This window comes from Panulirus ornatus, chromosome 28, assembly GCF_036320965.1.
Source record: "Panulirus ornatus isolate Po-2019 chromosome 28, ASM3632096v1, whole genome shotgun sequence".
In the NCBI taxonomy this organism is placed as follows: Eukaryota; Metazoa; Arthropoda; class Malacostraca; order Decapoda; family Palinuridae; genus Panulirus; species Panulirus ornatus.
The window spans coordinates 22064877-22088510 of NC_092251.1; the positions used below are offsets into that span (position 1 = coordinate 22064877).

Sequence of the window (23634 nt, forward strand, 5' to 3'; positions counted from 1 at the left end):
TCAGCCAAGAGCGGAAGGTCAATCAGGCTGTGCAATGTTTACTTCAAACACCTGCAGATAATGTAGCAGTAGATAGAGACACGAACATAAACACAGACCCAGATATAGAGGGTCTATCAAACAGCTGCCAGCACTTGGATACTTACTATGTAAACAATGACTGAGTTCCTGTGGGAGAGATAAGTTCGTTGCGTCTTTCAGGTGTTTACAGGTGTAGAAAGTCATCCATTATCCTTATAACAGGACAAACTCAGACGTGGCTGTTGCCTTACATATATGACTCCACTCGTCCACGGGCGTTGTGACGTGTGTCTTCCTCTCCTTCAGATGGAGATGTGCGACCGACACTCCGTCAAGCTCTCCTTCTGGTGTAAGACCTGCTCAGAGTCCGCCTGTGGCGAGTGCCTCTTCGAGGACCACCCGACCCACTCACATAAGGTCATCAAGTCCTCAACGTGAGTCTTGTTGTCTCCTCAAACTCTTACCAAAACTTCCCTGTTAGTTCTCACTTGGATATATGGTCGCTGACCGAGATGGTGTTGGTTTCCTATAGCACTTGTGTCACGCTTGATAAGAGACACTTATTGTTTACAGGTACATCATGGAGATGAAGGATGCGGTGAAAGACATCACGGTTAAGTTCATAGATGCTCTGGACTTACGGGAGCGATGGTATCACCAGCAACTCTTCCAGTCCGCCAAGACGATCAACGACGCGATCCGCACCCTCAGCGTCCTACGACGGGACATGGAAGACGCCCGTGACCTCGTGAAGGGCGCGAAGATTGTGGAGGGCATCGCCCCCACCTCAGCCCTCTCCGACGCCTCCAAGTGTCTCGCCCTGAAGTGGAATCTCAAGGACTGTAACCTGGACCTCAGTCGGACCAGCGGGAATAAAGAAGAGAAAACTGCCAGGGAAGAGAAGGAGAAAGACGAGGCGGAAGCGGTGGACGGGTCAGAGGACACTGCTGAAGGGGAAGGAAAGACTGATGAAGAGAGGGACAAGGATGGTAACAAGAAGGAAAATGACAATAGTGAGAAAGAAAAGGACGATAATGAGAAGGAAAATGATGCTAAAGAAAAGGAGAAATGTACAGAGGAGCCAGAGACGCTAACCGAAGAGGAAAGGAAGAAGAGAAAGATACAGAGAGTGAGAGAAAAGTTGGCAGCCGCTGCTGCAGCTGCTGAGAAAGTTGCCTCATCTTCGAAAGACAAAAGTGAAATTAAAAAGGAAAATAAAGACGACAAGGCCAGCAGCAGCAAGGAAAAGACAGACGGGAAAGAGAAAGCCAATACCAACGAACAGGGGACTAACCTGTCCGTTGGCGCAGCCAGAACCAGGACTCTGGCACGCAGGTATGTACCAGTCTCCAGAGAGCCTTCCATAACTCCAGAGAGAGAGGTCAGCACTCCAGGCAACCCACCGTCCACTCCGAAAGAAAAAGTGGACAGCGAAGAACAGAAGACGGAAACGAGCGATGACATGAAGACAGATGCCACTCCCAAGACGGAAGATGATGATGCAGTGGCCAAGAGAACAGCAGACGTTGCCTCGAACTCAGAACCACAGACATCAAAGCAAGCGGATGCCAGTGACTCCAATAAGGAGGCAGAGTCACCATCAACCTCACAGACAGACTCCAAGACAGAGGAACAACCCAAGGTGAAGAAAGAACCAGCAACAGGCGTAACCAAGAGACCAAGAGGCCGACTGGCCCGACAGGCCCTGAAGAGATCACAGACCATGAACCTCGCCAACCCTTCAGACGATAAGAGCGCTGAAGACGCCGCCAACAACAGCATGTCAGACAACATCAAAGGCCTTGACTTAGAGACAACGAGATGCAATAAAAATGAAGAACCAACTATGGACAATAAAGATCTCGAAGAACAAGCAGAGAACGAGAAGGAAAAAGAAACGGAAGATACGACGGAACAGCAGGAGGAGGCGGGAGACAGAGAGGAACAGAGAGAGGAAGCAGCCTCTACGAAAGATGATGATAAAGCGGAGAAACCGATGTTTGAGATGGAACCTGAGGAGAAAGAGAGAATCGCAACAGAACTCATGCAGGTGAGTGTCTGTAAGTCAACAGTACATCTATCTCTCAAATGTACGAGATGATAAACTCTTTTGTGTAGGAAGAAGATCACCTTGCGATCTGCTTGAGACAGATTTGTGTTTGGCAAATTGGTATGATTATGGGGGAATTCTAAGCTCTTCTTTTACGTACATCAGCACAAATGGTTACAGTTCATGTCGAGATCTGATGTGGCGTCAGTGTTGTGCAAATCATTATAGAGATTCTCTTAATGTAAGCCGTGCTTACCCCGGGGCAACAGATTGACCTGTACTTGCTGTCATGTGATGATGGTTACCACACCATGAGGTGTTCTCCTGGATGAAAGAATCTTTAGAGTTGTAAGGATAGTATGGTTAAGACCGAGAAACGATAGGTTGGCAATGGTTAAGCAGAACGTATGAGAGAAGATAGGTTGGTAAAGAGGATATATATATGAGCACAGTGGAAGATATGACGAGGAGAAGTAAACTGCTGAAGATATGGACAGATGCAGTAACGGGTCTGGCTCAGGGTTGGGTTCTTCCTCAAAGAGATGCTGATGGAATGACTGGAAACTGGATACACTGGAAGCATTTCGTGTATACAGGTGGTGTGTGTGTGTGTGTGTGCGCGTGTGTGTGTGTGTGTGTGTGTGTGTGTGTGTGTGTGTGTGTGTGTGTGTGATGGCCGTCGTGAACAACGTTGAAAAGTGATAAGGACTTGATAAGAGCGGCCGTCCATATCTGACGCTATGGGTTAACATGTGTGTGTGAGGTTCAGAGGTTAGGTGTGCCTGAGCTGCTGCCTGGAACTGGGAATATAATGATGATGACATGAACTGAGCAGATGTTCTGGAACCGTGTGACGTTGGCAGTGAGACAAGAGACAGCAAAGATCTGTGATCCACTCAGGGTGTTGTCCATTCTGACAACAGCATTACTCCTGCCAACAATCCTGCCCACAGACCTACCTCCCAACACAGCTGGACGGGTGTGTAACAGGAAGACTGGTGGGTTGTGCTGTCACAAAGGAATTTAGACAGGAACAGACCGTTGGATCCTTCAGGGCTGTGTGTGATAGCAGAAGATATCCATCACTATAGCAACATATCTGCTCAGGGAGGTTCCATTATAGCTATAAGTCTTGGTTATCACAGTTTCCAGGATCCAGAGTCCTGGAGACTGGCCTCGGTTCTTCAGGCTGGCTGTGGCGCCTCCTTCCTTGCTCGCAGACTCGAGTGTGGAGACACGAGTAACGTGGAGTTGGTGTTGCAGGTACCGAGTGTGGAGACACGAGTAACGTGGAGTTGGTGTTGCAGGTACCGAGTCTGACCGTGATAGTGGAGGGCATAGGAGGACGACTGGCCTACATGGCCTGGGAGCCGATGGGTCTCCACGTCTACTGCCACCAGTACCAAGAACTTCCCTATGACGTCATCATCAAGGTCAGAAACAACAAGATTAAGCCTCTCTCTCTCTCTCTCTCTCTCTCTCTCTCTCTCTCTCTCTCTCTCTCTCTCTCTCTCTCTCTCTCTCTCTCACTCTCTCTCTCTCTCTCTCTAAATATATATATATATATTTATATATATATATATATATATATAATTTATTTTTTGTATTATACCTAATCGTCGTCTCCCGCGTCAGCGAAGTAGCGCAAGGAAACAGACGAGGAATGGCCCAACCCACCCACACATAAACGCCCGTACACGCACATATAAATGCATATACATTTCAACGTATACCCACATATACATACTTGTACATATTCATACTTGCTGCCTTCATCCATTCCCGTCACCACCCCGCCATACATGAAAACATCACCCCATCCAGCGAGGTAGCGCCAGGAGCAGACAGAAAAAGGCCACATTCGTTCACACATACAGACCCCACGACACCTTTATAGTTCTTTTCTGCAGATTCGAGGCTGCACCCCATGCAGGAGCAGGGGAATGATGGACTCCATGAGAGGTATGAGGTCGTGGACGAGAATGCACCTTCCTCTGTTTCCCGACGATGGTCCAGCGTGACCAAGGCGGAGTCCGGTAACACTCCACCAGGAACACTGTAGACGAGGAGTCACCTTTGATGATGCTGCGTCATCCTCAGTGGAAGGATAAAAGTACTGCTTTGTCGAGTGTCGAGGACCTTCTCATCACAAGGGAGCCCACCATATCCTGCCTCTGCATGGAGCGTATCCTTGAAGGCACAAGATCACCACAAAACGAGTCCTGGAGTTACATAGTGCCAGTGAAGGTTCTCATATCCGTCATCCTTTTTATCTTATCTTAACCCCGGTCCTCGATCAGCCGACTTTTGTCTTACATTACCCACACAGGATGTGCCTTCATATATATTTTCTAACACGACATTTCTTGTTAATTCTCTGGCTGTATTGTCCTTTAGTGACAACAGCTAACAACAGCTCCAGAAATACAGTTTACAGTAACTGTAGCAATACAGACTCATTCAGGTTACAGCAGTAGAGGCTCATTCAGGTTACAACAACTGTACCAACATAGACACATCACTCAGTCACGCTGCCTCCCTCCACGTGCCACATTACCACATGGAAGGTTTACCCAAACCATACTTACCCTTGCTACATCCTGCTCCTCCCTGGGGGTTAACATATTATCGCATCACTTGCCTTCCAGACGATTTCATTCCTGGATTTTCCAGAGTCCTTCCAGCTTCCATGGTGCCAAGCGACACCTACTCATCTTCTCCCTCGTCCACTACCTGCATGATCACTGTAGTTCATGTGTCACAATTATTCACGTGATTCATCCAATTATCTCCACAATGAGTGATTGTTTCTGGTCACCTTCATATATAGAAATAGATCATTTCTGCTCCATCGAGTGTATATATGTGTCTGCATACATTTGTTTATATAGAAGTGAGTGGGTTGGTATTGCCAGGGGATGATGAGATTGAATTGTGAAGATTAATGAATATTTGGGATGAAAAGTACATACCAGTTGATCTTAGAAGTGGGGTCAGGTCAGAGGTCACGAGGAAAGTTAATGTACTGCACTCAGGTCAGGAGGAGCTGTACTGAGTGGGGAGAGAGGGGAGGGCACTCAGGTCAGGGGAAGCTATACTCAGTGGGGAGAGAGAGAGGTCCATCAGGCCAGCAGGACCACGAGCAGCGTGTGTGTGTGTGTGTGTGTGTGTGTGTGTGTGTGTGTGTGTGTGTGTGTGTGTCGGGCAGTGAAGGTCCGGCTGACCGTTCAGACGCCTGACCCTCAGCCCAACTCTCATGCAGGAGGTGCGGACCAGACACAGATGGCGCGTTCTGCCCACACTGCCACAGATGGCGCGTTCTGCCCACACTGCCACAGATGGCGCGTTCTGTCCACACTGCCACAGATTGTGCCTTCTGCCCACACTGCCACAGATGGTGCGTTCTGTCCACACCGCCACAGATGGTGCCTTCTGCCCACACTGCCACAGATGGCGCGTTCTGTCCACACTGCCACAGATGGTGCCTTCTGTCCACACTGCCACAGAGGGTGCCTCCTCACCCGTGGGCCCGCTCCAGTCATGGAGGAAGCTTATGTTGATATTTCCACATCAGTACGTGGTCAGCTGGACCTGGCGACGTATGCAAACAGCAGTCGAAAGTTGAGTCCTTTTAAGTCCGTCACCGAAAACCAGAATGACACGAGCACTAGAGAAAGTGGGAAAACAAACAGATGACTGAGGGAGTAATGCCAGTGGGCTGTTGAACGTTGGACCAATAAAGGATAAAACTTGTGGCTTAGTTTCTGTCTCGTGTGCTTGTGAACGTACTTGTGGCGTTGCTTTCAACCACTTCTCCTACAAGCAACACATGTGGGTTAGAGGGTTAGAGGGTTTATGAAAGGTGATCGCAAGTGATGGTTAGGCGGTTAGAATTATACGAAACACCAGCATGATGAAGGTATGATACCCAACACCAGCATGATGAAGGTATGATACCTAACATCATACTTAACCTGGGTATGCTGAACAAGACGGTGTTGGCGAGTATATCAGTAAGGTTCATGACCTCACCTACGCTATACGAGTAAGCCGTTAAGCAGTATACTCATAAATACTTGACCAACTTAGTATACTCCTGTGTATACTGACCAGCACGTTGAATGTGGATATGTCTTAGTATATCGACCAAGGGAGGGAGTATGACCTGGTCGAGAACTAGTCAATGTTGATATACCGTCAAGAGAGCATTGGAGGAACGGCTGGTGTGGTGGCGGTATGCTCCTGTCATGCTCCCACCATGCTCCTGCCCCAGCTGTCTTGTATGATGCTCTATAATGCTCAGAAATTTATAAGGATGCCGGCTGTATCATGCTCATCCTCTGCCCTCATCTTCTTCGTGCATTTCCTCTCGTCAGTTTTACTGACCAATAGTTAAGAAGTGATTGGTGGTTACGGTCATTAGTTATGAAGTGATTGAAGGTGACGGTCATTAGTTACGACGTGATTGTGAAGTGGTACAGGGTGAGCAGGTGACCATAATGGCCCTACACACAGCAGCAGGGTTGCCGCCACCGTATCTCGGAGCTTCGTGTAACCTGCAACACTGTACACTCATCACTCAGCCGACTATACCAACTCTTGCTATCTCTGTGGCTCATCATGATTCACCAGTTATCTTCATCGTCCATTTCCTCAACCAAATTTCTATTCCAAGGCGAAGTTTGTGCTGTCGACTACCACACCACGTTTGTGGCATGTCATCCATCCATGAACATCCACCCTCACAAGTTTGATACCTTTCAACTTCTCACGATGTTCTTTGCTTCATATTCCTCGTCTGTTTCATGTCTCGCTGCGAGACTGTGCTCGCGTCTCGTCCTGTGGCAGAGATTATGTGCAGTGAACATCCTCCTGCACCGCAGTGAGTCGTCATTCCCATCATGATGATGATGATGGTGATAAAAATATTAAGACCTGCATGTTTGTCCTCTCGTTGATCTGAAGCAACTCACTCCATTCTTATAACTATCTCTTTTCCTTTGAACCACTCCTTATCCCACTACAGACGTCAGCTATCACTCCCTACCCACCACAGACCTCAGCTATAGCTATGTCACTCCCTATCTAAATGTCAGCTATAGTTTTGACAGAAGGATTACTGAGTTAACAAAAGGATCACTTTGTTCTTGTTCTTTGGAATGAGGACTGAGTCACTTCGCATGATGTTTCCTTCTCTATACAAGTTATGTTAGCGTTGCTGGGCATCAGGGCTTCTCCATGTGCCTCTCTTCTCAGCCACCATCTGTCTATTCTTGATCTTTTCCCCCATGAACCGGAGATCAGGCTTAACAAGCATGGAAACACGTCCAATGATCTGATTCTCATGTAATGTTTGCAAGATGTTGCCCAAATGCAGTGATTCGTCCGGGAAAACACTCGGTCACATGAAGGACATGTAATAATGTCTTTCCTTTCCTCACAGATCAATAGATCTCTCTGGTTCTTGGTATACAATCGTTTCAACAACTGCAGAAGCATCGTTACCTCTCTATATTCACCATGACAACAGGACGGTTCTCTTTGCTATCAGTTCTGCTGATTGTCTTAGTCTTATTCTACCGTGGACGATCCAGAGTTTGTTTTCCAGTTTCCATCGTTTCTTGGTCTGGATATGGATTCTCTCGGGTACGCCTGATCCATCAGTCCAAATGTTATCATTTCTCGTGTCCTGCAGGATCGTACCTCTGAGCCTGCGACTGCGCTTGCGCGTCTGCTTGGCTTCTGCCTCAAGGCACAGACTTATCATTCCTCTTGAGAACCTACGCCTGTCCGTTCCACCTTCCGGAAAGGACGCCGTGTTTATGTTTCTGCACACAGTCGTACTGTCTTGATCTCTACTGTTCTTAAAGGTCTTGGAGCATTTTCTTTATACCTTCCTCAGCAAACACCTTATACCTGTCTTCTCCTCGGTCAGCCGTACGTTCCCTGAGGACAAGATCTTACTGGTTACGTTCTTTCCTATATCATTCACATCTGGTCTTCTTTCTGGGGATCTTATGGAACCTTGTGTCGCGATCGCCGATATTTCGAAGACTCGATGATGTATGTCATCAATTTCTCATCTCTAACACTGAATCCTTCGGCTGTGTCCCCTTGACTCTGTGAACAACTTACATCTAGTTATATATTCAACCTGTCCTTCATCGTGACAACAGATAGATCAGTGGAGTAATGTCTACTCCTCCTGTCCTAATGCTGCTCTTCTGTTCATCTCCCGTTTTTCAGCAACTCTGTCACTCTGGACCTAGACAACATTATTGTCACATCCGTTTCTTCCAGAATCATTAACTTTCCCAATCTTTAGATATCGTGTGTACATATATATCTATTAAATTCTATCGCTAAACTCCATCGAGTTTGTCAGTATAACACTCAGTTTGATCCGCCGATGTGTCTTGCAGATACATTTTTCTGAAATTGTGAAGGTTGAAATCTTACTTCAGTTTGCCATATCAAACTCTCTCTCTCTCTCTCTCTCTCTCTCTCTCTCTCTCTCTCTCTCTCTCTCTCTCTCTCTCTCTCTCTCTCTCTCCTCCCTCCCTCCTAGACGTTATCCCTGACTTCCGTTTCACTGAACACGCTCGACCGAATCACTGAACCCACCCGACGACCCAGAATGTAACCAGGTCTGTACGACCCAACATCAGGTTCTCGTCATACGGAACATCGATCATATCGACAGTCATGCCTCATTATGTGAGGAACTTTTTCATGACTCGAACTACCACATGGGAAGTAGAGAGACTTGGGTAAACACATACACGTCGAGGAGGTCCGGGTATACGTACACACTGAGGAACATTATAGTCCACTGCGAGCCACACACCTGCTCTCCTCAGCCACAAGCACCGGAGACAGACAGACAGAGACAGATACAGACAGACAGACAGAGACAGATACAGACAGACAGACAGAGACAGATACAGACAGACAGACAGAGACAGATACAGACAGACAGACAGAGACAGATACAGACAGAGAGACAGAGAGACACAGAGAGACAGACGGAGGCAGGTTAGCGTCGCGGAGGAGCGTGGAGGTGTGGGTGAGTAGGTCGTGGGCAGACGGTGTGGGCGGAGGACTAGTCAGACAGACGGGCCACGCCCATGCCAGGCCTCAGGACAACGTTCTTTAGTGTGTGGCTCGTGGGGAAGCTACACCCTCCTCCCTCTACACCCAGCTAGCCATCTACACCCCCAGCTGTACACACACGGTAGGAACACCCTCCTCCCTCTACACCCAGCTAGCCATCTACACCTCCAGCTGTACACATACGGAAACAACACCCTCCTCCCTCTACACCCAGCTAGCCATCTACACCTCCAGCTGTACACACACGATAGGAACACCCTCCTCCCTTTACACCCAGCTAGCTATCTACACCTCCAGCTGTACACACACGGTAGGAACACCCTCCTCCCTCTACACCCAGCTAACTATCTACACCCCAAGCTGTACACACATGGTAGGAACACCCTCCTCCCTCTACACCCAGCTAGCCATCTACACCCCCAGCTGTACACACATGATAGGCACACACTCCTCCCTCTACACCCACCTAAGTATTTCTCACATACATTCTTCAAAGCAAACACCTGATCCACACATCCTCTACCACTTCTGAAACCACACTGCTCTTCCCCAATCTGATGCTCTGTACATGCCTTCACCCTCTCAATCAATACCCTCCCATATAATTTACCAGGAATACTCAACAAACCTATACCTCTGTAATTTGAACACTCACCTTTATCCCCTTTGCCTTTGTGCGATGGCACTATGCATGCATTCCACCAATCCTCAGGCACTTCATGATCCATACATATACTAAAAATCCTTAGCAACCAATCAACGACACAGTCACCCCCTCTCTTAAGAAATTCCACTGCAATACCATCCAAACCCGCCGCCTTGCCACATTCCATCTTACATGAGGTTTTTACCACCTTTTCTTTCTTCACCAAGCCACTTTCCATGACTCTCTCACTTACCACACCACCCCGCACCAAACACCCTGCATCTGCCATTATATCATCAAACACATTCAACAGGCTTTCAAAATACTCACTCCATCTCCTCCTCACGTCATCACTACTTGTTATCACATTCCCCTAGCCCCCTTCACCGATGTTCCCATTTGTTCTCTTGTCTTACGCACGTTATTTACAAATCCAAAACATCTTTTTGTTCCCCTAAAGTTTAATGATACTCACTCAGCTGCTTCCAAAACATGTGCGTCTCTTTTTCTCATGCCCAGGTGCATAAGCACCAATAATCATCCAGCTCTCGCCATCCACTTTCAGTTTTACCTACATCAGTCTAGAATTACTTCCTTACATTCTATCATACACTCCCATAACTCCTGCTTCAGGAGTAGTGTTACTCCTTAACTCTTGTCCTCTCACCAACCCCTGACTTTACACCCAAGACGTTTCGAAACAATTCTTCCCTTTACCCTTGAGCTTCGTTTCACTCAGACATCACATGAACCATCGAGGAGAAGGAGCACTCCCTGCTTGACACCCTTTTCTGTTTTCTCTTTTAGAAATTGAATTACAAGAGGGGGAGTAACCCCCTCCCCCAACCCCCGGTTCCCGTCCCCTTTAGTCGTCTTCCACGACAAGCAGATAATACGGAGGTACACCTCTGTCTCCCTCCCCTGCCTCAGGGATGATAAACTGTTCTATATCCTTAAGCACGTCTCGCATCTCATCACACTTTCATGTAATCTGGTGTGACACCTCATGCTCTGAATTTCTTCCAACTGCTTCTCAATAATCTTTTATAATTTCCCTCACCTCATGCTCTCTCTCTCTCTCTCTCTCTCTCTCTCTCTCTCTCTCTCTCTCTCTCTCTCTCTCTCTCTCTCTGTTAGCTGAGACGGTACGGGCAACTCAATGCCATAACCAAGGCCATCCCATTAAGGCTGTTTGTTTATATTCCCTGACCCACGCTAGGTTCATCGACCCACCCTTAGGAAAGGATGAACAGCTAGGTTGACTGTGGACCGAGTGGCACAACCAGGATTGGAACCTATGCCATGCTCGACCCTGGGCGGCCCGTGAATGCGTCATGGTCAGGAACGCTGTCAGTTATTTCCTCCAATCTTCTTGATCTAGTCACTACTGACTCTTCAGTTTACCTACCCTTGCCTAAAAGCATCTATTGCTTAGAAATCAAACTCAAGAAACACAATGAAAATTATTGTCTAGTTTGGCTCTGTGTGTTTGTGTTAAAAGGCTTAAGTTTGCATTGATCTGCTGGTTCAACTTTCCTTATTCATAGCACCCAGTCTGCCTAGCATGTACATGCATACGTACATAGGTAAGGGGTTGTAAGTGTTATGAGAAGAACAGATGGTTGTGTTCCTAGTACATTGGTAAGGGGTGGTAAGTGTTATAAGAAGAACAGATGGTTGTGTTCCTAGCTTCTTACTAAATAACATCTGTTAACTTTTGATGAACAATTTTGGCGATGCTGCTCATGATCACTTCGAGTTGTTTGGTCATAACACCATCACTGTTGTCTGGCCGTTCAACTGACGCTCAGAAATGATATAGTCAAGTAATGTTTCAGATGATAACACCTTGTGTGTGTGTGTGTGTGTGTGTGTGTGTGTGGGGGGGGGGGGGGGGACAGGACCCGTCCACCTGAACCTGCTGGTGTCAGCGTCTCCCCCAGCTGGTCCTCAAGCGCACCTAGGGTGGATGTGGGACATAAGCGTCGCCAGGAATGACGCCACAGACTTGGTATCTCGCTAGTGTTAAGCTCATGCGGATGTTGGCTCGAACGTTGCTTGTGAACTGCTTCATCTGTGACTCATTATTATTCACTGGTGAGTAAAGAACCGTGAGTATCCGTCACCAGAGGTTGATGGTCATGATGAAGGTGGCGGAGACAAGAACTTGTTCCATTCTCGTTTTCCTCTGGTCACACACTGGGTGGGACACCTCACCACCACACCGGTGCGTCAGGTTACAGTGGTTCGTCAGGTGGGTCCGAGATGGTCCGCGGGGCCTTCACACGATGTTCGTCTTTCCCCAAGTGTTCGTTTCCTCGGAGAACGAAGTTCATGTTATCCTCGTCTCGGTAGAACAGGGAGGATAATGTACCTCTTTACCCACGTCAACCAACACAATATTCATCTTTGCCAGACTCTGAGGACTGAGTGGGACGGTGTCGGGATGTGAAGGATTTGGCTTAAGGGGAATATGAAGTTGTGCCCAGGGGGACTGAGTTGTGCCTAGGGGGACTGAGTTGTGCCCAGGGGGACTGAGTTGTGCCCAGGGGGACTGAGTTGTGCTCAGGGGGACTGAGTTGTGCCCAGGGGGACTGAGTTGTGCCCAGGGGGACTGAGTTGTGCTCAGGGGGACTGAGTTGTGCTCAGGGTGACTGACTTGTGCTCAGGAGGACTGAGTTGTGTTAACCGTCTGAGCAAAACAATGACAATACTCTGCAACACTTACCATATAACATGACACACACACACACACACACACACACACACACACACACACACACACACACACACACACACATCACCATCAACACAAAGGCAGCACGAGAACTCAGACGATCGCGCAACTCTTCACACGAACGAATCTTGGCAGACAAAAGGAAATCCATTATCTCTATCACTTCCTACGGTCAGTCATGCAGCGCACTTCCCCAGTCTCATCCATCACTGTGTGCCAGACTTACAAAGACTTCAACACCAACTCTGCGAACCTCAGCAGTGTGGCCCGACACCACCATTACAGACCATCTACAGACGGTCAACCAGATACTGCCGCTACAGACAGTCAACCAGGTCCTGCCGCTACAGATACATTATACATTACAGGTACACAAGCTATTGTAGGTACACACGACCGCAGGTACACGTAACCCGACCAACCCCTGCCATCCCTCTCACAACCCCCCACCAACACACAAACATGAAGCACACCACAACCTCTCACTTCAATCATTCTTACAACCACAGCCACCGTCAGCCGATACTGGTACAGCCAAACACATATTCATTCGCACACCACCCACCAGACATTGCTCAGTCACCCCTTAACGTTATTTCAACACACACTCCTCATGGACAAGCCCTTCTGAACTACCTTAACTAGTGAATTACGTTTCACGTTATTGCCCCTCAGATCTGACCAGACCCATCACTGCCAGCAGTCAGGCACTGAACAAACTCCAAGAAGACCCCACCCTGTTGACCGTGTCACCAGACCAATAAAGACACGAGACATTCACTGCTGGAGTGCCCATCACTAGTCCAGCACAGACAAAGCTTCAGTATTTCTCGTTTCAGAAATCTTTAGGACCGCCAGAGGACGTGGCTGACTTTCTCAGTTCCTCTGGATTACATTAAGGTGTCCCTGGGCGACTGCAGCGACATTAACACTCACCGTTAGCAAACCCGCTTGACTGAAGCTGTCAACACCGTGTGGTGGAGGAACTGTTGTAAACATTTCCTCCACATCGGTAAGTTGGGAGAGACCCTGTGTGTCACTGATGCACAGAAAATGGGAATTTTGAAGAACAGAAACAGGAAACTGAGGAAAGTAACTTGTGCTTCACAACTGCGGAACCTTTAGTAAGAGAGGAACTGATGGTGTTGGCTCAGTATTTTGCTCCCGAGAGCTGGCTGCTTGTGTGCCCCCACCACTAGCCAGACCACGCAGCACTCGCCAAACTGCAGCGTCATATGATTACTGTGTGGCAGTTGGCATTTCAAGGGTGGGCCGTTTTGAAAACTGTTTCTTTCGTTTCAGCTTGAAACTTTGGAACGCTCTACCTTCTCATGTCTTTCCCAGTAACTATGACCTGCCACACATTGTAAATAACTATGACCTGCCACACATTGTAAATAACTATGACCTGCCACACATTGTAAATAACTATGACCTGCCGCACATTATAAATAACAGGTTTTTCACTTCCTTCAAAATTCGTAAATACTTTCCCTTGTGTCGTCTTTTTCCCTTTCATAATCGTCTCTATATTACAACTAAGGCCTGGCCTTGATGTGGACTTGGGTCCGTGACTGTCACGATGAGTCGTCGTGACAGTGTGGCCGTGTGCGTGGCTGTGAACCACTGGTGGTGAGTGATGTAATCCTTACCTGGTCAGCTCAGTTACCTCAATTGAGGTCATGACCACCAGAGGTCAGACTAGCAGATGATGGTGACCCAACAATCTGGTTAGATTCCATTCCACACATCCTGGCTACGTCTGTGGACAGCCAACATGGCCTCAACTATCTATCATTCATAAATTTCCCACGAAATATTTAGACAAAAACACGTCTGAGGATTGCGGTGATCTGCTCCAGTCTCTCTACTGCCTCACTAACGTGTCTGGTTCTGGACGTCAAGTGAACTCGCTGTATTCCGCAATATTTCACAAATTCTATCCATCATTGAAAATAAGAGGCGTCCTTTTTTAATGATTTCTTTTTAAATATCTGGTTTTCTATAAAGGAATACAAAGGAATTCATACAACAACAGACCACAGGGTCCTTGTGAGCCTGTAACAGCAGAAGGGATCAGAGACTATTAATCTGGTGTGGTAATCGTACAGATATACGGATCTTTCAAAGAAACCAAACCTGGTATGCAAATATCGTCACAAAGATTTTCTGAAGACTACAGCATTGGGCTGTAGGTCTGACTCGCTTCATTTACTTCAGGAACTCAATCTAGTTGAAGGACAAACACGATCTTGACTTTGGAATGTGTTACTCGATTTCCAGCGAAGTTAACAATCCTTAACAGTTTATTGCAAAATCTATCAGTTTCTCTCTTGGCTGAAGTCCACGATCAACTCTCTCCCAGCGTCCAGATGTAGCAGCAAGGTGGAGGAAAAGATTTGAATACGTTCCTCGATTGTGGAGTGGAGGGACTTGCGAGTAGTTTGTTTAATTGTCTGTTAAATTCGTCTGGTTCATCGATCATTAGGTTCACAATTTACAGGAACAAGATCGTGACTCATTCTAGCTCAGTCCTGACGCTCATCATGTGTTGGTTCCCAACTGATCGTCGTAGCTGTCGACCGCTGATGTGTCAGTAGACCTCACATCGTAGCCGCACATTAAACATGATTACAAGCGTTACCAAATGAACTGTTAGTTTGTTAGATCTTCCTGGCAGTCCTGTAACCCATTTTTGTTCTCTTGTTATTTGGCGTCCTTATTCTCTAAGACAGATGACCTTTCAGTATGTACATTTAACAAGAATATCTTTTTTTTGAAATATGTCAAGTCATTTGGAAAGACATAAGAGGCTAGAGAGTTCCAAAGCTTCGAGGTGTAAGAATAGATAAAGTTATCAAAACGGCCCACCCTTGAGTTGCCAAAATGTTGATAGTATCATTATAAATTAATTTTAACTTGGTTTCAGGTGAAAATGCAAAATGAAAAGATTTGTGTCTAGGGAACTGGGGAAAACTACAATGCTATTGTATAGAATGTGAGAACTAGAAAAGATATACATTTATCGCTAACACACACATTAAAACACCAGAGTACCTGGTGGTACACACTTACGTCACATTAACCACTGTATCATATTGTTTCAGTACTTTTGAACTGATATTTCTTTTTCCTATCATATTTCGCTTATCATTCCAAATGTCCCGTATTTCAAACAGCGTCTTTATTTTTTATATTTCTACGTTATTTTTGGCTGTACTGGGGGTATCTATAGCATGTGTTGGTCATGTGTTCTATAAACATAGTTTTTTAGTGTCGAAAATACAGATTGATTTTGAAAACTCACAGAGGATAAAGGGTCGACGCACCAGAAGGCTTAATCAAGGACACAGTGATAGTAAGGACGTCACAGTCACCAGCACCGTCCGTGGCTGGTCAGACTCGTACTTCTTATGAGAAGTGAGCAGTGACCGGGAGAAGCCTGTAGACATTTAACTAGCGTAAGGACGCTTGCCTCTCATAGTCATACAGTAAAGTGCAAACGTTCATGTAACAAGTTCTGGCACTTGCATGATCTTGTCTGGGGATCATTCAGGTATATTTCACAGGTCAGGAATAGATAATTTGACAATGTCAGTAACTTCTATATAGTTTTCCAAAGCTTCTGGGACATATCTGACTGTGGGTTGGATGAACTCACGCCATTTATTATAACAATCCTGCTATTCTTCCTCAGTTGTAAGTAAGAATTAGCGACAGTTTTCCCCCTTCTTCCTCACGTTGCTTCCTCTTTCATTACAGCTAAGAATACGCGTTAACACTTGTCTTCTTTCTTCCAGTCGACGGTCCTACACTCCCTTCTCCTGACGAAGTCGCCTATGGTGTTCCTGGATGTTGGGTCTGATCAGAAGATCCTGGGTCGTGTGTACATCAGTTTGTGGGGTCATCTCCGCCGCGCTACCAACTTCCTTCACCTGTGCCTGGGCGACCGCGGCCCATCCTACAGGAACACCTTGTTCCTCGAGGTCCTGAACCCTGACAACCCCGGGGAGAGGATTAAGGGCGGAGACTATGACTACAACAACGGGCGAGGAGGTGAATCCCTGGTGGACGATCTAGAGTTCCAGGAGGGTTACTCGAAGCCCATGCAAGCCGGGATGGTCACGGCGGGAGCTCCCTGCAAGAAGGAACAAGACTCACAGTTCTTCATCTGCACAGAGGATGATCTCAACCGAAACTTCGCGTGTCCATTTGGCAATGTTGTGTCGGGGTTGTACGTGATGAAGGAGGCAGTTTGGTTGGTGGTTACCAAACAGATGTGGATTAGGGACTGCGGCGTGGTCCTGGACGTGCCCAGGTTCTAGAACCACATCATTCACCTGTAGTCTCATCAGTTCTCCTAGTTACCTGGATCACCTGATCTGAGTCACCTGGGGATATAGTGGATCACCTGACAGCCTGGCTCACTTAATGAGAACTCTGAACCCCTGGGAAAACTCGCAACCATTTTAGGAAACAACGAGTCACACTCGGACAACACACTCCACTCGAGGACAACCTGGGTGAACACTTGAAACAACGAGTCAGCCTCGTTACAGTTCAACAGGTCTTCTGTCATTTGTTTGTTCTCTGTATCCGCGATACATCAAGGACCACCAGGCCACAAGGAACACAGAGTTACAGATAATATCTAGATGGCTTCTTCTTCTCGAGTAACTCTGGCGTTACTGAATGTTTCTTGCAGTAGGATCATTAGCAACATTATACACACTCTGGTGTGTTGATGCTGAGTCATATACTGTAGAAACATGTACTGTAGGAGCACATGCTGTGGAAGCATATGCTGTAGAAGTTAACACTGTAGCAACGTTGACTGTTGAGTCACATGTTGTCGAAGTATCTCTATCTCGATATCCTACAATTACACCTGGGCTCCCTAAAGACATCCTGGGCCAGTAGGACACCCCAGGTCCTACGAGGACGAGGCGGGTCACCAGACAGTATCCTACAACTCCTGAATGGAAACCGAGTCACATGAGGACATATTTTGTGGACTGCCTGAGTCATTCGAGGTCACTTCGAATGACTTGCGAACTCCTTCTACTGCTTCAAGATATTCTGGTTTACCCGGCGTCACCTAAAGTCACCTGCAGGACACCTGAGTCACATGGAAATAGTCTATATCACCTCAGAACACCTTAGGTTACAACTGGACTTAACCTTACTAGGGGACAGCATGGATGACCCGCGAACAGTCTGTGACCCCTGACAATCCTTCAGGTCACCTGAAAACACGCTGGGTCACCTATGGGCCCTGGTTGTCACCTGGAGACACCTTAGATCACTAAAACGTATCCTGGGCCACCCAGGAACAATTCAAGATAACGTTATATGTCGTCTGAGGATGCTGAGTGTCACCTAGTAACGGCATAAGTAGTCTGAAGATAACCAGTGTCACCTAGCACCAATGAAGTTCACCTTACAATATATCCAGTGCCACCTAGCAACACCGTAGGTCACTTTAGGATACCCAATGTCACCTGGAAACACCGTAAGTCATCTCAGGACACCCAGTGTCACCTAGCAACACCAAAGGTCACCTGAGGATACCTAGTGTCACCTAGCAATACCGTAAGTCATCTGATGATACCCAGTGTCATCTAGTTACAACGTAGATCACCTGAAGATGCTCAGTGTCACCTAGCAACAACGTAGGTCACCTGAGGATACCTAGTGTCGCTTAGCAATCGTAGGTCACCTGAGGATACCCAGTGTCACCTAGTAACACCATAGATCACATGAGGATGCCCAGCGTCACCTATTAACTACATAGATCACATGAGGATGCCCAGCGTCACCTAGTAACTACATAGATCACATGAGGATGCCCAGCGTCACCTAGTAACTACATAGATCACATGAGGATGCCCAGCGTCACCTAGCAACACCGTAAGTCGCCTGAGGATACCCAGTGTCACCTAGCAACACCGTAAGTCGCCTGAGGATACCCAGTGTCACCTAGCAACCATAGCTTTGTATCACCTGTGCCCCTAGAACGTACGCGAGGGCCAGCAGAGAGGAGGATATGTACAGTGGCTCGGCTGTTCTTGAAGATGACGTGGGACGCCCAAGTCCCGCCAGCGTCCAGGAACTACTGACCTCGAGTGCATTATGGCAGCAGAGAGCAATTTTCCTGGGCGTCAGAGAGGAGATGCATCCCATTTGTCGACGACCTCGTTGGCTAAACGACTGTATAGATCACAGCAAAGACAAAGATAACGTCTGGCAATAATGTATCAGTGTGTGAGACAAGACTGTGCTGCGCTGACATCGTATTCTACTGTGGTTATGATCACGGACGGATGATAACGGCTGCTGGAAGTGCAGTGCTGTATATAAGTGACGGAGGTGAACACGTCTGGTGGACATGGTTGACGATGGTGTACGGTGTAGGAACTGCAGGTGTTGACGTTCTTATATTGACTATGACGACTGGGACCAAATGAGAGACGCGTCAGAACACAAACTGTTTAGCCAAAATTCTAAGAAGCAGGACAGTTTCTCGAGGGAGAGGAAGGTGTAGAGGAGGAGCGTATAACTAGAGTGTTACAAGGTGGGGTGTGGAGGAGAAGTTATAGAAGATGTAGTGAGGGTTTACACGTTAAGGTCGCTAGTGTCACTCATCACCTGTGTAAGAGGGAAGCAGTTATTATAAACTTCAACCAAAGAGTAATGACTGAAAACTATTTATCTTTTCAAGAACTGTGGAGTTAATGATGAGGGGTTCTAAACAAGAGGCGGGTGCCTCCAGACGTAGTTGTTTAACGTTAATGTAAGAATCTATGTTCACTCACTGGGCGAAATATGTAAATCAAAGGAAAGTCTTACTTGACTGGAAGATACAAGTGGACGAGAGGTAGTCTTCACCAGAGTGTGTGTGTGTGTGTGTGTGTCAGGTACGAGCTTGTGTGGGTGGAGGCTGGGTCACTGGGCCAAGGCTATGTACCAGGTGCTTTTACAAGACGAAGCACAACACCGCATCGTGAAGTAGTGACTTTCTTACTGTGAAGATAATGTGTGTGTGTGCGTGTGTGTGTGTGTGTGTGTGTGTGTGTGTGTGTGTATGTGTGTGTGTGTGCGTGTGTGTGTGTGTGTGTGTGTGTGTGTGTGTGTGTGTGTTCAGCAGCACTTATAGATAATCTCATGCATTTCAGGCTTAATAGAAAGCGTCAGGAATGCATAAAATACGCACAAGAGTCCTAAACCCATGTGACATTTTTGCTCTGGACGGTGGCCCGACACGAGATGGTTGTAAACAGGAAATATCTATAATGCATTAGATGTTTACTGTGCACGTAGCAGGACGACGATGCAAGCTGAGGCAACAGGATCGTTCATAACCTAAGTGGCAGCTGGAGACTGAGAAGATGTGGCATTGCTTAGCCAGCGGTAGGTTAGGGTGGCTGATCCAGTCGTAGGAAGGGGGCCCCAGTGGTAGGTTAGGGTGGCTGATCCAGTGGTAGGAAGGGGGCCCAAGTGGAAGGTAAGAGTGGCTGACCCAGTGGTAAGATGGAGGTCCAGGCCAGTGATGGGCTGGGTTGGCTGAAAAGTGGCTAGCAAGGCGGGAGACCAGAGCTGAGGTAGGGAACAGCTGGTCAGCGGCGGACTGGTGACTGAACTGAGAGAGAGAGAGAGAGAGAGAGAGAGAGAGAGAGAGAGAGAGAGAGAGAGAGAGAGAGAGAGAGAGAGTTAGCGGGGGTCGGCAGTGTGACGCCTGCTGGTCACCCACACAATTCTAGCAACTTTCAAGATCTCGTACACCACAAAGAACAAGGTCAACATGGGGTCAACATGGGGTCAACACTTGTAAAGTTCACATCACATGACACTGATCGAGTCGTCAACAAAACTCAAATGTAATGATACAAAAATAAAGTTAAATCAATTTCTTTCCGGAGAGAATATTACAGGTATGATTAAATGTCACAAGATGGAAAATGTTTGTAAAGTATTCACATGACATCTGACACCGTGGATGAACCTCCACAGTGAAGTGACGTCGGAAGAAACATCAACACCAGGATCATACTGACTGATCATACTGACTGATCATACTGACTGATCATACTGACTGACCAGGATCATACTGACTGACCAGGATCATACTGACTGACCAGGATCATACTGACTGATCAGGATCATAATGACTGACAGGATCATGCTGACTGATCATACTGACTGACCAGGATCATACTGACTGATCATACTGACTGACCAGGATCATACTGACTGATCATACTGACTGACCAGGATCATACTGACTGATCATACTGACTGACCAGGATCATACTGACTGACCAGGATCATACTGACTGCCAGGATCATACTGACTGACCAGGATCATACTGACTGACCAGGATCATACTGACTGATCAGAATCATACTGACTGTGACTCTTGATACATTATACTCTGAGCAGATGTTTTGAAAATAAAAATATTTGAAAGCAAATCATCATCTTGGTCACAGTAACTGCTCCAGAGATTGTAAGGACACAACAATCAAGTACAACATATTTTTTTAACAAGAGTTTGATGGTGAGGAATATTGTGCCATACAATAATATTGCTGGAATAGTCTGAATACAAGGTGGCCAACCATTTAAGATATGAACAAATATTTCAAACGTGTAATTTTAATGTTAAATACAAGATTGATATGAAATGTTGATTCCAGCGTCTACGTGGGCACCATGAACAATCCGAGCTGAGGCACTGGCTGTTTGAAGCTACGGTTTAGATAACATCCTCAGTTCACGTTTTCCTCGCGTAATAACAATGTTCTTCATTCATTTTAATCGTAAATCACAAAAGAAATATCAGAAATGAGTCACCAGGAGACAGCATATTCAATGTATTTAACAACGGATCGCCGTGGTGTAGTGGTCAGCGTTCCTGACCGTGACGCATTCACGGGCCGCCCAGGGTCGAGCATAGCATAGGTTCCAATCCTGGTTGCGGCACAAGGTCCACAGTCAACCCAGCTGTTCATCTACCCCCAGAGGTTGGTCGGAAGAATATATGTATATATCGCTAATGGGATGGCCTTGATTAGCCCTCATTTGCCCGTTTCGTCTCGGCTAACGTAAAGAAAATAATAGTTCCTTGTTTTCGTTTTTAAGTCATTACCCAAACAGTAATGGCCTTGGCATTGAGAGTAAAGGACAAGTCATTTGATTACTAAACAATTCCACTGGATTACTAAAGCAATTACATTTTATTACTACAACAGTTCCATTTGGTGTTTGTGGATGTACGCTGCGGAAACATCCCGAGAAATCGTATCAATACAGCGACTGTAGTCATGATGTCTGGTCGTGGTGGACAGTGGCCTCGCATCGTGTGTTGCAGACCTCGAGGAACGTTGCAAGTTGCAGGTGTGGTTCTGGAAAGCACATCTCGAGTGTCTTAGAAATTCCTTATCTTAGAGACATGATGGGTGAACCATGATACTAAAATGACCTTGAGGACATATAAGGAACGAGTTAGAATCTAAAATTTTCTAAGGAAAAGCATTTTTGTCTTTTTGTAAGACTGTAGATCTCTATGAGGTTGTAGGGTCTCGTGCGAGGACGCCCTAGCGACGAGGTACGTGCGTTCTCGTGACGAGGCCCCTCATGGTTCCTTAGCCTTGGGGCTGCTGAGTTCTCCGAGTATGAGCCAAGAAAACATGTGATTACGATAGTAGTGTGAATCCTAGTCAACATGTAGTGTTCCAGATGAACTCTACTGATTCATATTGTCATGATTGTCTTCTGTCTAAACTTGACCAAAATAAAAAGAAACTAAATCAAAGTTAAATTATATATGAATTTTCCAGTTTGTTAACCCTAGCTAGAAATTATTTTTTCAGTGTATTTTATAAGTAACTATTTAAAAGATTAACTTTTAAACGTATGATATACATGATGACACTGCTTAGATCATGAACGGTTAGTACACACAGGAGTGAGGCAACAACACTTCTGTGTAGCAGGAATAGGAGGTGATGGTCGGGTGCTGCCCCAGAGCGACTTGCGAATCCAGTACCTGGCGGGTAACAGGTCCTGATCATGACCTGTGGATGAGATGTGGTACTGGGAGCAGCAAGGATGGTACTGGGAGAGGTGAGGTTTGGAGTCGTGAAATAGATTAGAAATAATCGGAAGTAGACTGAAAGATGTGGTAAATGGAAACAGCTTACGTGAAGTGTGTGTAAGAAACCTGCATGATGATAATTATCTCATCCCTGATGTATGGATGTGAAGGTTAAATTCATGCAGGTCAGGGCTGTTAAAGATGAGTCGTAGAGAGTAACATATCTATAGATAATGAGAGTAACATATCTATAGATAATGAGAGTAACATATCTATAGATAATGAGAGTAACATATCTATAATGACCTATCTATACTGGGTGGAGAGGCAGCGTAACACATGTGTTTGTGTCAGATGATGAATAAATACTCAAAGGTTTACTGAGTGTAGCCGACCTTTGGGCTGAACATACACAGTTGAGGTATTACACATGTTACAGGAGTGGGAGGTTGTGACAGTTACTAGTTACCTAACCATACAAGATGAGGCCGAACTGGATATTTTCACTCTTTGGTTAAGAATGTGGATGAGGTACATTTAGACAGCCAGGGTGGCAGATATACAGGAATGTTTACATAATCGGTGGTGTGTGTGTGTGTGTGTGTGTGTGTAGAGTATGAAAAGGGAGGTCTACACCTGAGATGGATCTCTACCCATGATGAACCTCCTTTCCTGCCATATATGATCTCCTGAACAGCACTTTGCTGTGTATATTCAGTCAGGGAACATGGCATGTTCCAGTTCCCTGTTATTGTCTCACTAAATCTACTTCTTTATATATTTTCAAATAATTTTGTTTATTGTCTTGTCTTAACGTCTTGTTGTTTATTGTTGTTTATTGTCTTGTCTTAACGTCTTGTTGGCTTTTTTCTTAATTCAAAAGACGTGTTAATTCTCGACATCTTCATTCAGACACTTAAAACTTATCAAGTCGCCTATTACTCTTCTCTCTTCCACAGCGGACATATTC

At 46.3% G+C, this 23634-nt stretch overlaps 1 protein-coding gene across 3 annotated transcripts in view; it reads left to right on the forward strand.

Annotated features, from left to right (window-relative positions):
* Positions 1 to 22388, forward strand: part of LOC139757897 (uncharacterized) — a 52589-nt gene extending 30201 nt beyond the window's left edge. For all 3 annotated transcript variants that reach the window (XM_071678828.1, XM_071678830.1, XM_071678829.1), the window contains exons 3-6: positions 328 to 455; positions 595 to 2071; positions 3379 to 3504; positions 16368 to 22388. In XM_071678828.1, coding sequence (XP_071534929.1) covers positions 328 to 455; positions 595 to 2071; positions 3379 to 3504; positions 16368 to 16892 — 2256 coding nt within the window. In that variant the 3' untranslated portion in view covers positions 16893 to 22388. The remainder of the gene's footprint in view (positions 1 to 327; positions 456 to 594; positions 2072 to 3378; positions 3505 to 16367) is intronic.
* The last annotated feature ends 1246 nt before the right edge of the window (positions 22389 to 23634 follow it).